The sequence below is a fragment of the Podarcis erhardii genome (assembly GCF_964252035.2).
Source record: "Podarcis erhardii genome assembly, chromosome: 3".
Lineage (NCBI taxonomy): Eukaryota > Metazoa > Chordata > Lepidosauria > Squamata > Lacertidae > Podarcis > Podarcis erhardii.
Genome location: NC_138507.1, coordinates 31,575,673 through 31,590,837, shown reverse-complemented (window position 1 = coordinate 31,590,837; position 15,165 = coordinate 31,575,673). Strand labels below are relative to the sequence as shown.

Below are 15,165 nucleotides of genomic sequence, written 5' to 3'. Positions count from 1 at the left end.
AAAAAAAGAAAAGAAAAATGTAGAAACCACTTCATCATAAGACGTGTCCATAGATAATTATCAGTAAAAGCACAGATAAAAGCAGCAGAACTTTAAAAGCAAATATGCATAAGCAGGTAAACTTGTTGAAATAATAATAAAAAAGCTTTCTGCAAGTGTCTAAAACAATAGCCTTGTTCACACAACACAGTAATATGGCTTACCAGGACCACACAAATGTATGGCATCCCGGAAAAGGAGTCCCAACCACTTTGCTTCTTCCTATTATTTTTTTCCTATCCTCCCCCACACACACACACACACCATTTTATGCTAAGCCAAGGTTTAAGTTAGTGTATTGTCAAGACCTGGACATGTGCTTAACAAGAAGAGAGAGATTAACCATGAGATATAGCAGCACAGGACTGAAAAGAGCCAGGAGCAAAATGCTTGTGAGATGCTTTTGAGAAGCACACATGTTTGTGCAGTCCTGGGAAGCCATGGTTTGAATCTAAGCCTGAAGCCACCAGTGACTCAGCAACCTTGCCCAGTCACCCCAAATGATTTTTAAATGTATAGATGTCAAGTCCCACAGGGCCCTTGTGTCACTTGACAGAGTGTTCCACCAGATCGGAGCCACAGCCAAAAAAGCCCCGACTCTGGTTTGAGGCCAGCCTAACTTCTCTGTGGCCCAGAACCTCCAAGATGTTTTTGTTTGAAGACTGTAAGGTCCTCCGTGGGACATACCAGGAGAGGCGGTCCCGTAGGTACGAGGGTCCTAAGCTCGTTCTTGACTTGTCCACCTGCAAGTGGTCCCAGAACTGAACTCATTGCCAATATGGGGCTTCTAAAAAGTTTTTTTTAAGTTAGCTTGCATTTGGATGTCCCAGTAAATCATGGTTGAATCCTAGTGGTTTTGCAATTTTTTCTCAGATACATTAGCATTCCTGCCTGTGGATGCAGAGGTGAGATGACAGATGTACACGAAAGAGCTTTACAACACCATAAAAGGACATTTTGCAACAGCATAACGAAGAATTAAACTTTGGCATATGTTACAGCCCAGTGGCCATCCCTTGGCTTGTTGGGGGGACAAAGCAGTGCAAGGTGTCCAGAGGAGGAGCTGCTGAGGCTCAAAGCCACAGGGTCTTTTCTTTCCCAGCAGAAAGGGAGGAGGTGTTCAGTGGGAGGGACAGGGCAGGGGAGGAAGCGAGGATGCTGTAGTCAGTTACCTGACATAGAAACAGCACAATCTCCTCATATCTCAGGCTGCTGGGTACTTCATTTCCCAACAGGAGGAGGACGTGGTGGTGAAAGAATGGCCAGCCACTTGCTGTGGAAGGTTTGGGGGAAATTTGGACTAGTTGTAGTTTCTGAACTACAACTCCCACCATCCTTAGCCATTGGCCATGCTTGTTAGGGCAAACGAGATCTGTAGTTCAGCAACATCTGGAAGGCCAAAAGTTCCCCAATCCTGGACTGTAGCATATACGTGCTCTCAAGGCAAGAAGAAGAAGCTCTTAGTAAAACTATGAAACTCTCTTTAATGTCTGGCTGCCTCCTCTCTTGATGTGCACAGGCGGTGTAAGTGATTTGATTCTTCTCTGTGCAGATCACACAATAGGAATCCCCAGGTCGCTTTTTATCTACAGTGCAGCAGGCAATCTCTTTTACTCGATTTATTCTTTAAACGTCTCAGGCTTAATTTCCACTGGAGGGTGTTCCTCCCCTTTCTTTCCCCCACCCCCCAACCCCAAGTTTGTTTTTAAATGTTTGACTTTCATTTTACACTTGACGCAAGGTTGCCTTGAACTCGAGTTCGAGTTGTGTCCCTTTGTTCCCGTCCCTTCTGATGCCTGACTACGCAGGATTTGCTTTGCTTTTTTCAGTGCATAAAAGATCTCTGTTTGCTGCTCCTCGACCAGTCCCTTCTGCTGCCGTCCCTGAAGCTGCTTCTGGAAAGCAGAGATCAAGATCTTCACTCTGTGGCACTGGAGCAGATAACGGCTATTGCTAAGGTATGAACAGCTGAATTAACCATCCTTCCTCGTTTCAGGTAATAAATTAGCTCTTTTATCTTCATGCAGGAAACCAGGCCCCTTGAGTCTGTTACCGTTACTAAGACTTTCGAAAGCTTTTGTGTCTGCAATCTGCAGAACCATAGAGTTAGGCCGCTCTCTTTATGTGCTCAAGGTGATTAAAACTAACAATCTTTTATCATCATCACCATCATCATTATTATTTTATATTATCTGCCCAACCAGTTGTATAGCAAAATAACAAAAGACCGTCGTGGCTGCTTCATGCTTCGGTTGTTTGGTTGTTTTATGCGTAAGCCATTAACGCTCTATAAACATGAATATCTTGAAGTATATATAGCGGTTTTGTCTCTTGTTGTTCCCTGTGGATGTGGCAGAAGTATTCAGCTAATGCAAATGTTAATGCTACTGCTGTCTGAAATGAAAATTCTGAGATAGCAAAATATCACTGCACTTTTTTTAAAAAAAAATGTTTCTGTTTGCTGCATTGTTACCCCTTGGAGAGTTAAATAATCAGATCTTTATTAAAGGTGTGCCGAATATTTTCTTACTCTCGAGTAGAAACGTCTAGTTTGGGGCAGGTAGAGACTTGGCTTTGATCAGCGGGGTAGTATCATCAACAACAATAATACTTTATTACGGTCGTAGACCAGCATAAGGAGGGAGGGGTACAATCTTTTAAAATAAATTAAAATATTTTTAAAACAAACACTAAAATCAGTTAAAACAGAATACACACACACACACACACACACACACATATATAAGTCCATAAGAATCCAAAGAAGCTAAGAAGGCCGAAAAGAAGGGTTTGGAGCATCAGACAAGAGTGAAAGGCTGCAAAAGGCTAGTATATATAAGATCAAATATATCAGTCTACAGAGCACTCCAATACGAGTGCCCATTATATCTAGTTTGTGGCACAGGTCATCATCCATCAAATCTTGAGCACTGCGGTGTAGTATGTTTACATGGTGCCCAGGATGCACACTTGTGCATGCTGGGGGTGGGCCCTGGAGGGCGAACAGAGCCCACTACACGCCATCTCGCCACCAAGGCCGATAGAGCAACACCATCCCTGAGCTACTTTGCGAGGCTGGAATGATCCCAGCCTCACAAAGTGGCACAGGGCCCTGCGCCACCTTGCGAGGCGGAGATCTTACCAGATTCCCTGCCCTAAATGGCCTTGGCGAAGGAAGAGATTTGATGGTAGCTCAGCTGTTAGGAAAGGTGAGCTGAACCCTCTCTGCTTCCCACGGAGCAAGAAAGTGGGAGCGTTCCTTATGCCAATTTAAGCGTTTGTTCATTTTTGTGTTTCACAGTACTGTGGTTTCCTTTCAAAAACTCAACCCCTGTTTACATTAAACAGGAGAATCGTAAGTAGCATCTGGAAAGGCAAATCAGAGCCTATTGATTTCCCCGGCACAGAGCTAGCACATCTTACAAACACGGCTATGGGAGAGGAAATGCAGTGCTCGCTTGCTGATCCAATGTATTATTTAGCCATTTGTTGCATGATGCTGACAGCTTTATGGATGTTTACATTTAAAAGGATGATGCTGGAAAGTGCTGATGCTGGGGATTCGACAGCTTTTGCCTGCAATAAAAGGACCAGCTCCTTTCCCAGGCTTGTCTGAAATTGCAGAATCCTTGTGTTGTTGCCTAAACTTCTGCAAACTGCCAATTCCCTCTTTTTCCCCTCATCAGAAATAAGTAGGCCTTCTTCGACAATGAATATTGCAAATGAATAATTGAAATAACTCTAGTGTTGCCTGTTTAAGTGGTTTGTGGTAGTGGGATCTAATGTTTGCTTTTAAGAATTGTTTGTCTCTAGGATAAGGCGTACTGGTTTTGCATTTTTATTTTGCTTTTTGAACTTTGATGTGTGAGCGGGAAAAGTTTTAAGATTGATATTTCTTTGAGTAATGCTGTGTGGCTTCCAAATTACATATTTAACCCTTCAGACAAGTATTACTTTTCACATTTTGTCCCAATACTACTACTACTACTACTATTTATCAATTGCTAATATTCATGGGAAATGAGATCATTTTCACCATAGATGGTCGCTAGGCAGTTTACAGTACGATTAATAAAACAATCTGTCAATCAAAATACTGTAATATGATGTTTAAAGCAAACAAGAACCACAGATAGAAGTGTTTAGTTCCGTCAGTAAACATCATGATACAACTTACCTAAAATACCTGCTGTAATAGAAACTTCGTCAAGCACCTGCAGTTTAATAGGGAGGAGGCCTAGCCAATCTTAAATGGGAGCGAGTTTCACAGAATCAGGCCCACAATACTAAATGCTCAGCTTCTGAAAGTTACCAGCAATGCTCCTGTGCTGTGGGGGACCCCTAATAGAGACTCCCCCAGTGATCTCACAGATTGAGCAGGGATATAAGCATCAGACGTGCCTTATGATATCCTGGACCCAAATAAAATGAGAACCTTGAACTTTACCTCGTGAGATATAATTATTATTATTACTTTATTCATTCATTCATTCATTCATTCATTCCCTGCCCATCTGGCTGGGTTTCCCCAGCCACTCTGGGTGGCTTCCAATAGAATATTAAAAATATGATCAAACATTAAAAACTTCCCTAAACAGGGCTGCCTCCTTGACATCTGATGGGAGGGCATTCCACAAGGTAGGCGCCACCACCAAAAAGGCTCTCTGCCTGATTCCCTGTAGCTTCATTTCTTGCAGTGAGGGAACTGCCAGAAGCCCCTCGGAGCTGGACCTCAGTGTCCAGGCTGAACAATGGGGGTGGAGATGGGGGTGAGCTTTCTGCTCACAGAAGGGTTGGCAACAGAAGACCCCCATGCACAGAGCCTATTGCACACAGGAGAGGTGAGGGGTGATGTGAATGGAGGCTGGATCATGCCCTATGTCTTTATTAAGCATTATCTCTTACTTCCACCCATCTTTTGTAGCTTCTGCAGAACGCTGTTTCTACACAAAAGATCTGAAAGAAAAACAAAACTTTTAAACAGCCTTTTTCATCTCAAACTAACAAAAAAAAAAAAATCACTGCTGGCAATGGGCCACTTCTCATAGTATTTTATATTCATTGCCAGAGTATTGAAGGTTACGTTTGACACAGTTGGCTTGTTTTCCAATCAAATTTATAAATATAAAACACTAAAGGAGAACATTTGGAAAATGAAAATGAGCTTTGCTGCGGATTTCTTATACTGATCCTATGTTAATAAGCTAAATAACAATTACATAGTTCTCCAACTTAATTCTTTTTCTCCTGCATGGGCAGTGGTTTCGGAGCAAACAGCTATAGCCCAGTTCTTTCTTTGGGAAGCTTTTCAATTTTTCAATAATGCCTTTGTCCTTAAGCCTCGCCTTTTCGCTGCTTCGGAAACAGATTTAGCTCTGTGTGAGTTTTTCACATTCACCTGGCTAAATAAATGAGCATCAATTATAGCCCAAAACATTTCCTGCCTGCTGTGCAGAAACATACCTCACGTGGTGTTGCGGTGGGCACACCATATGTGCAGTGCTCTTGGGTCAAGGCCACCTGAAACTGCAGATCCCCAGCACAATCGGGTGCTTTCAGCATTTAATGGGATTTTGTTGTTGTTTAGCTCATTATAGTCCTTAGCGTTTGCATTGTGTAAGTCTATAAAATCAAACTTAAGGTGAGTGGCGGCTTTCCTATTAATAATCTTAAAAGTTAAGTATTAAAAGATTGGCCCTCAAGACACCTGTTGAAAAGAAGTGGGGGAAATACCATGTGACTCTTAATGTTTGCATAAAAAGGTAAAGGTAAAGGACCCCTGGCAGTTAAGTCCAGTCGCAAACGACTCTGGGGTTGTGGCACTCATCTCGCTTTACTGGCCGAGGCAGCCGCCGTTTGTCTGCAGACAGTTTTTCTGAGTCATGTGGCCAGCATGACTAAGCCGCTTCTAGCGAATCAGAGCAGTGCATGGAAACACTGTTTACCTTCCCGCCGGAGTGGTACCTATTTATCTACTTGCACTTTGACATGCTTTTGAACTGCTAGGTTGGCAAAATACCTTTGCATATTTGGCCCTTATTTTGCATTTCTGTTCAGCGTGCCTTCCCTACCTCTGCAGCAATGGGGAACCTCTAGCTCTTGGGCTTAACTGGGCATTTCTTCCCTGGCTGACCTGCAGCATGGTTTGACTCAAGCCACACCCACCTGCTGATCAGCTGATGTCATATGACATCAGGCGTGGGACTGGTAAACCTACAGGGCCAAATGGTAAAGGAAGCATTATGAGCACACTACAAGTCTGCTCCCAATTCGTCATTCCCAGCCACTGGTAGAATCCAATGTTTGTTTCTAATTGGACACCTTTTTTCCGTTGCACTGTGATGACAGAAAAAGGTGCCCAATTTGACAGGTGCCAAGCAAGACACTAAGGGTCCTTAGGTCCCTCTTTTCCAGCTGCAGCCCTCCAGCCAGATCAGTTTCTTTCCCCTTGTCTTAAAGGGCTATTTGCTTGTTTACTTTTGGTAGCTGCATCAACTAAGAGGCAGGCTGCACATTACATTTGCCAGACAAGAGCAGCCCGCCTCTTGCCTGCTGAGAATTTTTTAGGCTCCCCTGCTGACAAAAAGCAGAGGAGGCTGGAGAGGACTGCAGTCACAGAGCGAGAAAGAGGAGCTTCTGGCTGGTCTGTTATTGTTTAGCTCTCTCCTTGGCAGTTAATCTTCCCCTAAGAGTTGAGAGATGGATAAGCAGAAATTATCCACTGGGGAGAGAAATGGGCAAAAACCAATAGTGAATCGACCAGACACTCCTCTTGCCTGCATGTTTAATTGAGAACTCCTCTGGTTTTCTCCACCTGTCTTTAGTGCAGGCTTCAGAATTATCAAACATCAGAGCCCAGACAGCACATGAATCCAGGATTCCAGTACATTGGCATTCATCTGGTTTTCTTCACCTTCCTGAAACTAAGCTATAATTCCATGCGATAGTAGGGGTTTGTTGGGATCATTCCTTCAAATAAGCAAATACGTTGGCACCTCTTCTCTCGGAGTATCTGTATTTATTCATTTTTTTAATTCAGTATTCAGGGATCAGAATGCACTCCTAACTCCACTTACTCAGGAGTAAGCATCACTGCGTTCAACAGGGCTTCCTTCTGAGTTGATGTACCGTATTTTTCGCCCCACAGGGCGCACCTAGTTTGGAGGCTGCTATCCACAAGCCTTGGGAGCCTGATGGGAACTCCCGCGGAGCTCCCAAGGCTTGGGGATAGCTTCCTGAAGCCTGGAGAGCGAGAGGGGTTGGTGCGTCCCCATAGGACGCACACACATTTCCCCTTCATTTTTGGAGGGGAAAAAGTGCGTCCTATAGGGCGAAAAATACAGTAGTTAGGTTTGTGCTGTTAGCATTTGTGGGCACGGTTTGCAAACCTGGGAAACGCTGTCCCCTCCACTATCATGTAGCTTTCAGATTTTCAATGGATGAAAAGTTAGTGAAACAAAGGAATTCAGTCTGAAAGAAACAAATAAGTGGGGACAAAATAGATTTGATTTGATGTGACTTTACCAAAATGAAAGCTCAGAGTGTGGGGCCCTTCCTGGGGGTGCCAATGAAGAACTTGCAGGCACCATGGCACCAGTATGCATTATGCAGCTACTAAAAAGCTAAATAAAAAAAAGGTAAATGACCCCTGGATGGCTAAGTCTAGTCGAAGGCCACTATGGGGTACAGTGCTCATCTCGCTTCAGGCTGAGGGAGCCGGCGTTTGTCCACAGACAGCTTTCTGGGTCATGTGGCCAGCATGACTAAACCACTTCTGGTGCATGGAGGACCGTGACGAGTGCCAGAGCACACAGAAACACCATTTGCCTCCCCACCATGGTGGTACCTATTTATCTGCATGCACTGGTATGCTTTTGAACTGCTAGGTTGACAGGAGCTGGGACAGCGCAACAGGAGCTCACTCTGTCGCAGGGATTCAAACCACTAAACCTCTGATCGGAGAAGTCCGAGAGGCTCAGTGGTTTAGACCAGTGTTCCCCAACCTTGGGCCTCCAGCTGTTTTTGGACTACAACTCCCATCACCCCTCGCTAGCAAGACCAGTGTGGTCAAGGATGATGGGAATTGTAGTCCAAAAACAGCTGGAGGCCCAAGGTTGGGGAACACTGGTTTAGACCACAGCGCCACCTGTACAACTATGCAGCTACTATGCTGTACTTAAAGTAGAATTAGCCTGTTTCTTTTGTACAAAGTATTCTTGTAGAATCATAGAATTGTATAGTTGGAAGTGATCCCAGGGTCATCTAGTCCAACCCCTGAACTGCAAGAATCTCAGCTGAAGCATCCATGAGAGATGACCATCCAACTTCTTCTTAGAAACCTCCCAGGAAGGAGAGTCCACAACCTCTTGAGGGAGACCGCTCCACTGTGGAACAGCTCTTACTGTCAGAAAGTTCTTCCTGATGTTTAGTCGGAATCTCCTTTCTTGTAACTTGAAGCCATTGGTTAGAGTCCTATCCTCCAGAGCAGGAGAAAACAAGCTTGTTCCCTCCTCCATAGGACAGCCCTTGAGGCCCATCTGATTTGATGATGACTGTGGTTTGAAGGCTGGGATTCAGGCCATTTTGCAGTAGCTCAAGGGGGAGACTCGTGCTGCCTGCCTCCCATTCAGGGGCTGCGCTCCCTGCTGAGCAAGTGTTGCCCAGGGATCCAGCTGCTGGGCTGGAGACCACTCTGTGTTATACACTGAACCACTGAGATAAGGCAAGCTGTAATTCTAAATAATTTTCACTGTGGAGTCATCGTGGACCATTGAAGCATTTCTGGCAACTGTGGGGGACCACAGGACATTTCGGCTGCTGCCACCTGAATAATTCTTCCTGCTGTGGCAGTCATCAGAATACAGAAAGTGGCCACACACTGAGTAGCAACAATATATGTTTATATATCTTTTTAAAACATATGCCAGACAAAGAGGCATTCGTTCTTTCTAAACATAGTTGGATAATTAGTGTTTAATCTGCTGGAGTTGCACTTGTGGATGAGTGAGGTTTTATGCAGCTTCTTAGAGGGTGGATTGGCTTTTTATGTGCATCTTCTAATGGCTTCCTCATTCGTTTTTACCTGGAGGTTGAAAGTGTGCTTTGTTCTGTTTAAAACAAGTGTGGCATTCTGTGAAAGCACCCTGCTAAATCAGCTAACCTTTAAATAAGATATACAGATATGCACATATCAGCATGAGGCCAGCTTTAGTGTCAATTCACCTTACCTAATAGGTTTTGGATAAATTGTAGGGACAGGGCATGCTGTTCACAAATCACTTAAGCTTGCTGTACTGGCACTCAAACTAGCTTAGTCTGCTGGAAGCCAGTTTTGCCACCAACTAATCTGGAAGTCAGCGGTAACTTGAGGGTCGCAACCTCATGAGCCACTCTTGCAAACACAACAGCTTGTGGGATTGATCATAAGGGTCCCGACCCTTGTGCAAGGGCAGAAAATTGTATTTCTGGGTGGGCTGACTGGTAAATATGCATGAACGCCAACTGCATATTCGCACAATGAAGTTCTGGAGAATTGTACTGGTCCTTTTTGATAAGATTAGCTTTGTGTTGTGTTCTTTTGCCCTCCCATATAGGCTGATGCTTCCAACTGTGACTCTGAACTGCTTTCCTTGCTCCTGGATGAGAACTTGGTTGCAGACTGCATCTCCACTGTCCTTTATCCTCACCTGATTAATCACTTGCTGGCCAAGCAAGAGGAAGGACGCTGGGATATAGAAGAAATAGCAAAGCAGCTGCAAGGTGCAGGTTTTGTTGCAGAGGCAGGTTCCCTCCTGATGTCATATAAAGGAACGCATCCTGCACTCCGGACCTTTGGAGCTGCCATCGCAGCTGTTCGCCGCTGGATTTAAATGGATAAGCCTTTAAAGTTATACTTGGTGCCTGAACTACACACTGCTTTTCAGGTGGAAAGATGTTTCCAAAGAGACATCACTTGAAAGGCTATCCTTCAAAATAATCATTGCTCCTGTGCATTGCATAAAATCCTGACAATGTGCATACTTCCTTGCAGTGTTACCCGTCCTATCCCTAGCTCTTTTCCTAAGTTATAGCTTACATCAGCAGGTTGGAGTGTATTCAGTGCAAGCCAAGAATTATATTTGGGTAAAGAAACGTTTTCCAATTCGTGCCACAATGGACAGCAACGATGCTCCACAACTTCACCTCCAGTATAAACATATAGATATAAATTAAAGGAGTTGAAGAGGACTAATCCCCTCACTTCAAAGGGAGCAGAATGTTCAGGGCATCTTAAGAGTTTGCACTTTAAGCTTTTTGGAAGTTAATTTCTAAATTTAATTGCAATGCATTGTGTTAATTAAAGGCTTTCTTTTCACCCAACTTGAGCTGCTTTTGTTATGTGGCTTCTTCCTTTCCCCGAAAATATAACATCTTGCTGATAAATTGTTTCTGCCGCTAGATTGTGTACATTCTCAGAAGGCTTGCTCTCTATTATCATTGTGATCATTGAGCACGTAACTGAAGCATTTCTGTTTTCTTAAGGGGGAAGTGCATTTCTTCATTTGCTGTAGGAGCAAGAATAGACCTACTTTTGCTGTAGGAGCAAGAATAGACCTACACAGCCCCAACCTACAGACATTTAAACTAAAAGTGACTTGGGATGCCCATTCACACAAGCGCTCTGCGGCACAGTAAACAATTGGGAACCAAAACTGACCTGGGGGTTGCTCCCACCTGGCAAGCCATTTCTGTCAGTGGCCTTTTAAAAAACATTTTGTTCCCAGCATGCAATCACAACCTGGAGAAAAAGGAGGGAATTGCAATGGATTGGGGAAAATTGTTGGAATTGTGTGGGAAGCCATTTCAGATTATCAGCTTTCTGCACATTTGTTTTTTATGCACACTGAGCAGCAGAGTGCATGTGGGCATCGCGCTTATGGTATTCTGAGCATTTTTGGAAAAAGGCAATCGAAAATTAAATGGAGATTGGAATGGTCTAAAGTTGAGGGCACTTTAAACATTTGACTGCATAATGAGGCTGCCATTATGCACATATGTGGTCTGTGTGACAGGCATAATGTTTAAAAGGCTTTTTTACTGTAAAAAGCTTGTAACATCCACACACCAATGTAAGCACCAGAAAGGAATATGCAGCCTCTTTATTGAATGCGCCAGCACACATAATAGGAACACCTGCCCTATGGAGTGCCTATGACTCACTCCATCATTAATTAAATGTATACCATGGAATAATAGTGACCATACTACCAGTTTTATGCTGGAACGTGTGTTATAGCATAAACAACCCCAAAAATCTGTGAGGAGAATGGTCGATACTATTGACCACAAATACAGCATTTCAGCAATCTGTTGCATATCACAGATTTAGGAGGAGGGGAAACATAATAATAGCATTGTAGAGTTGAAAGGGGATCCCAGGGTCATCTAGTCCAATCTTCTGCGATGCAGGAATCTCAGCTGAAGCATCCTTTTTTTTGTAAGATAGAAAATGTTTATTTTTGTATACCTCCACTTATATTTGAAAACATTTCTTCTACTTTTCTTTTTTCTTTTCTTTCTTTTTTCAAACAAATAGTCATAAATAAGTAAGAATGAAAATGTACACCCCACCCCCAAGACCATTCCATTGTAACCATCCAACCTCCCCAAACTTCAACACCTCTTGCGATGGTTTGACCCCTTTCCATTCTAACAGTACAAATTCTGCAGACAACCTCCATATCTCCTCAGAATCATTTCTCCTGCATATTCCCCATTAATAGCTATATCCCACACAGCTGAAGCATCCTGACAGATGGCCACCCAACCTCTGCTTAAAAACCTCCAATGATGGAGAGTCCACCGCTTTTTGAGGGAGTCTCTTCCTGTGTCAAACCGCTTTTAATGTCGGAAAGGTCTTCCTGATGTTTAGACGGAATCTCCTTTCTTATAATTTGAAGCCATTGGTTTGAGTCCTACCCTCTGGAGCAGCAGAAAACAATCTTGCTCCACCCTCCACATAACTATCATATCTCCTCTTATCCAGGCCAAAAATGCCCAACTCCCTCAACCGTTCTTCATAAGGCTTGGGCAAGTTCACCTACGGGTCCATAAATCCACGGACGAGATCCTTCGCTGACGAAATGTCTTGATCAGACGAACCGGAGAAAACAGGAGCAGCTAAAACCAAAGCAGCTGGCGGGCAGACAAAGGGAGATCCCTGGTTGCGTCCTGCCTTTAAGGGGCAGGCCACACCCCTGGACCAACCCAATTGGCCAGCTAGGGGGTGATGCAGCCGGGAATCCCCCAATCATGCAAGGGCTGGCCTCCCACCCCCTGTGCATGTGGACGGGCCGTGAAGTCCGCAACCCCACCTCCTCCTCAAGGCGGAAGTGGCTTTCTTATAGGTTTATAAAATTTATTAATCACTATTCCTCATGCAAGATTCTCAATGTGTGATCAACAGTCATCAACCAGATGCCACCCTAAAGGCATTTCAATCACCACAAAGTACTCCTAACAATAGCATTCAGAATCCAAAGGGCTCCAGAGATTATCATTCAAATGTCAAGAGGTCGTGCCAACATGCATTCTTACTATGCACTGTTCATCCACACAGAAGACACTTGGAATCTCAAGGATTCCATCCCACTAGCTAGGTAAAGGTAAAGGGACCCCTGACCGTTCGGTCCAGTCGTGGCCGACTCTGGGGTTGCGGCGCTCATCTCTCTTTATTGGCCAAGGGAGCCGGCGTACAGCTTCTGGGTCATGTGGCTAGCATGACTGAGCCACTTCTGGCGAACCAAAGCAGCGCACGGAAACGCTGTTTACCTTCCCGCCGGAGCGGTACCTATTTATCTACTTGCACTTTGACGTGCTTTCGAACTCTCTGTTTAACCCACAGTACCACCCGCATCCCTTCCCACTAGCTAGCTAGCAGCTAAAATGGTCAAACTGCATTCTGTATGGTTCTGGTGCTTTTCTAATGGCACAGATGTGCCCCTCTTCCCAAGGCAACAGCCCAATTCCATATGCAGCTTTGATACTTTGAATAGCCTTGGAGCTGTTTACAAACCACAGTGAGGGGGCAAGTGTATGAAGGTCTTTAAACCACACTTTGTGGACTTTTTTAGCTCTCTCGTGCACCTACGTTATTTGTCGCTATGGGTGGAACAGATGTATACTGTTTAAAAGTACAGGTGCAGCACTGCAAAGAAATAAATGCAAGAATGTTGAATAAATGAGAGACTACAAACCAGGGAATGAAACCTGAAAGGGATTGTAATGAATACAATTGTGCCATCTGCAGAGTACTTGGCAAGAGGAAAGAAAAGGTAAGACTGTAATTCGTGTCGATTCCGAACTGCCGGCTTTAAAAGTCAAGAGGCCCTTCTGCAAAAAATGTTGCTTTAAAAGCCAATATATTCTTCAGAATAAAAGGTGGTTCTTGGAACTGAAACACTTCTATTAATGTGGCTTTTCTGATCACTGGGTTATTGCAAGCAAGTTACTGTTCCAAGCACGTGCGCGCGCACACACACACACACACACACACACACGTGTAAAATTGTGAACTGAATAAACGATGGGGTTCTTTGGAAGCAAAATAAATCGCATGGAAGTTGAGGGTATAAAAACAATATTTTTTTATTGCTGACAATAACTTGGGACATGAAGAAGTGAGGTAGCAAGGACCGGGTCTCAGCAGCAATGATGGGGGCAAGGACTAAGAAAGAGTTATTTGGGGAACTGGAAAGGCCAGTAGTCTCGGTCACCATTTACCTCCTAATGTGTCTCAATAAGAGACAAGGTACAAGGTGGGAGAGAAAGATCAATACGGTGTGCTTCATTGAAGCATTCAATGAAATTTCGAGATTCTCCAGTCATTGTTCAACATGGTCTTGTGGTTTGTGTCAATCCTCTGTATCAAAATCAAGCCGAACAAATTCTAAGGACTATTCTAGTAAATGTAATCACCTGAGTCTCTGCAGGAGTGGATTTGACCTTGTCATCAAAGAATACAGGGTGCGTAATATCTGTAGAGTCAAACACAGCAGGAATGAGAAGGAACCTCCTTTTGAGAACCTCTCAAAAGGTCAAGAGGCTATTGGAGCACAAACTCCTGAGGAGTAACTCCCTCTGGTAATATGCTGTAAATGTAATGTTTTGCCTTCGGCTCTTCCTTAACCTTGGATGTTTTACAATATTATTTGGTGCTCTTTAAGTACTAATCATTACTGAACCGGCTTGAATATGTTTTTCCCTCTCTGTGATCTATGAGCAATTTATCTAAATTCAAATCTGGTAATTAGAAATTGCATTCATCTTAATGTATGTTTCTGTACGAGGAAAGGCTCCTTTGTAGACTCATAGGACATCTTATTTATTGTTTGGAGGGTTTTTTATTATTATTTCTGCAATATAATTATTGCTACATGTTATGTAACTTATTGCATATCTATTAATCTGCATGATGCATATAATTTTCAGTCCAAAGGAGCTCTTCCATGGTGCTTTTATTGCAAGCATCAGGGCTGTTTTTAGAACACAAGGTCTTTGTATCTGAGTCCATAGGAGAAACTGTTCTGCATTGCTCCAATCATACATATAAACATTATTTTCTATTATTATTGTTGTTGTTGTTGTTGGCAATGTGTGTACATTTCTTCAAACTCCTTTTCCAGAGTTACAGCTTGACTCAAATAATGTGCAGAAATGTAATTTAAAACATGATTGATTTTTCCCCATTTTAAAAACGCTCAAGGCAATCCCAGAGGCATGGGGTTGGTGTTAGAGCAGCTATAATATGTACTGCTTCTTCAAATGCATAATTTTTTCTCCCCTGCAGTTATGTGAATCAAAGTTTGCAGTTCAACAGCCCTTTTTCAAATGTAGTTGCTGTTCTGTCCCCATTTTCAGCCTGCAACTCAAGAGGATAAGGATTCCACAACCACCACCAGACACGGAGTCTCCTATAATCCCAGTAGGAAGTAGCTGCTTGTTTGTTTGCTTGCTGCACCCTCGGCTAAACAGTTCTGCCAATAAATTTATATTGTTATTTACAGACAGTGTTCCTGTTTTTGAAAGTGAAGGTCTTCACCGAATGTTGTTTGAATCCAGTAGTATGCTGTGGAGCTGGTTCTCTGT

At 43.5% G+C, this 15,165-nt stretch overlaps 1 protein-coding gene across 2 annotated transcripts in view; it reads left to right on the top strand.

Annotated features, from left to right (window-relative positions):
- Window positions 1-10,403, top strand: part of NBAS (NBAS subunit of NRZ tethering complex) — a 175,590-nt gene extending 165,187 nt beyond the window's left edge. For both annotated transcript variants that reach the window (XM_081856655.1, XM_081856654.1), the window contains 2 exons: window positions 1,869-1,997; window positions 9,633-10,403. In XM_081856655.1, coding sequence (XP_081712781.1) covers window positions 1,869-1,997; window positions 9,633-9,908 — 405 coding nt within the window. In that variant the 3' untranslated portion in view covers window positions 9,909-10,403. The remainder of the gene's footprint in view (window positions 1-1,868; window positions 1,998-9,632) is intronic.
- Window positions 10,404-15,165: the final 4,762 nt, after the last annotated feature.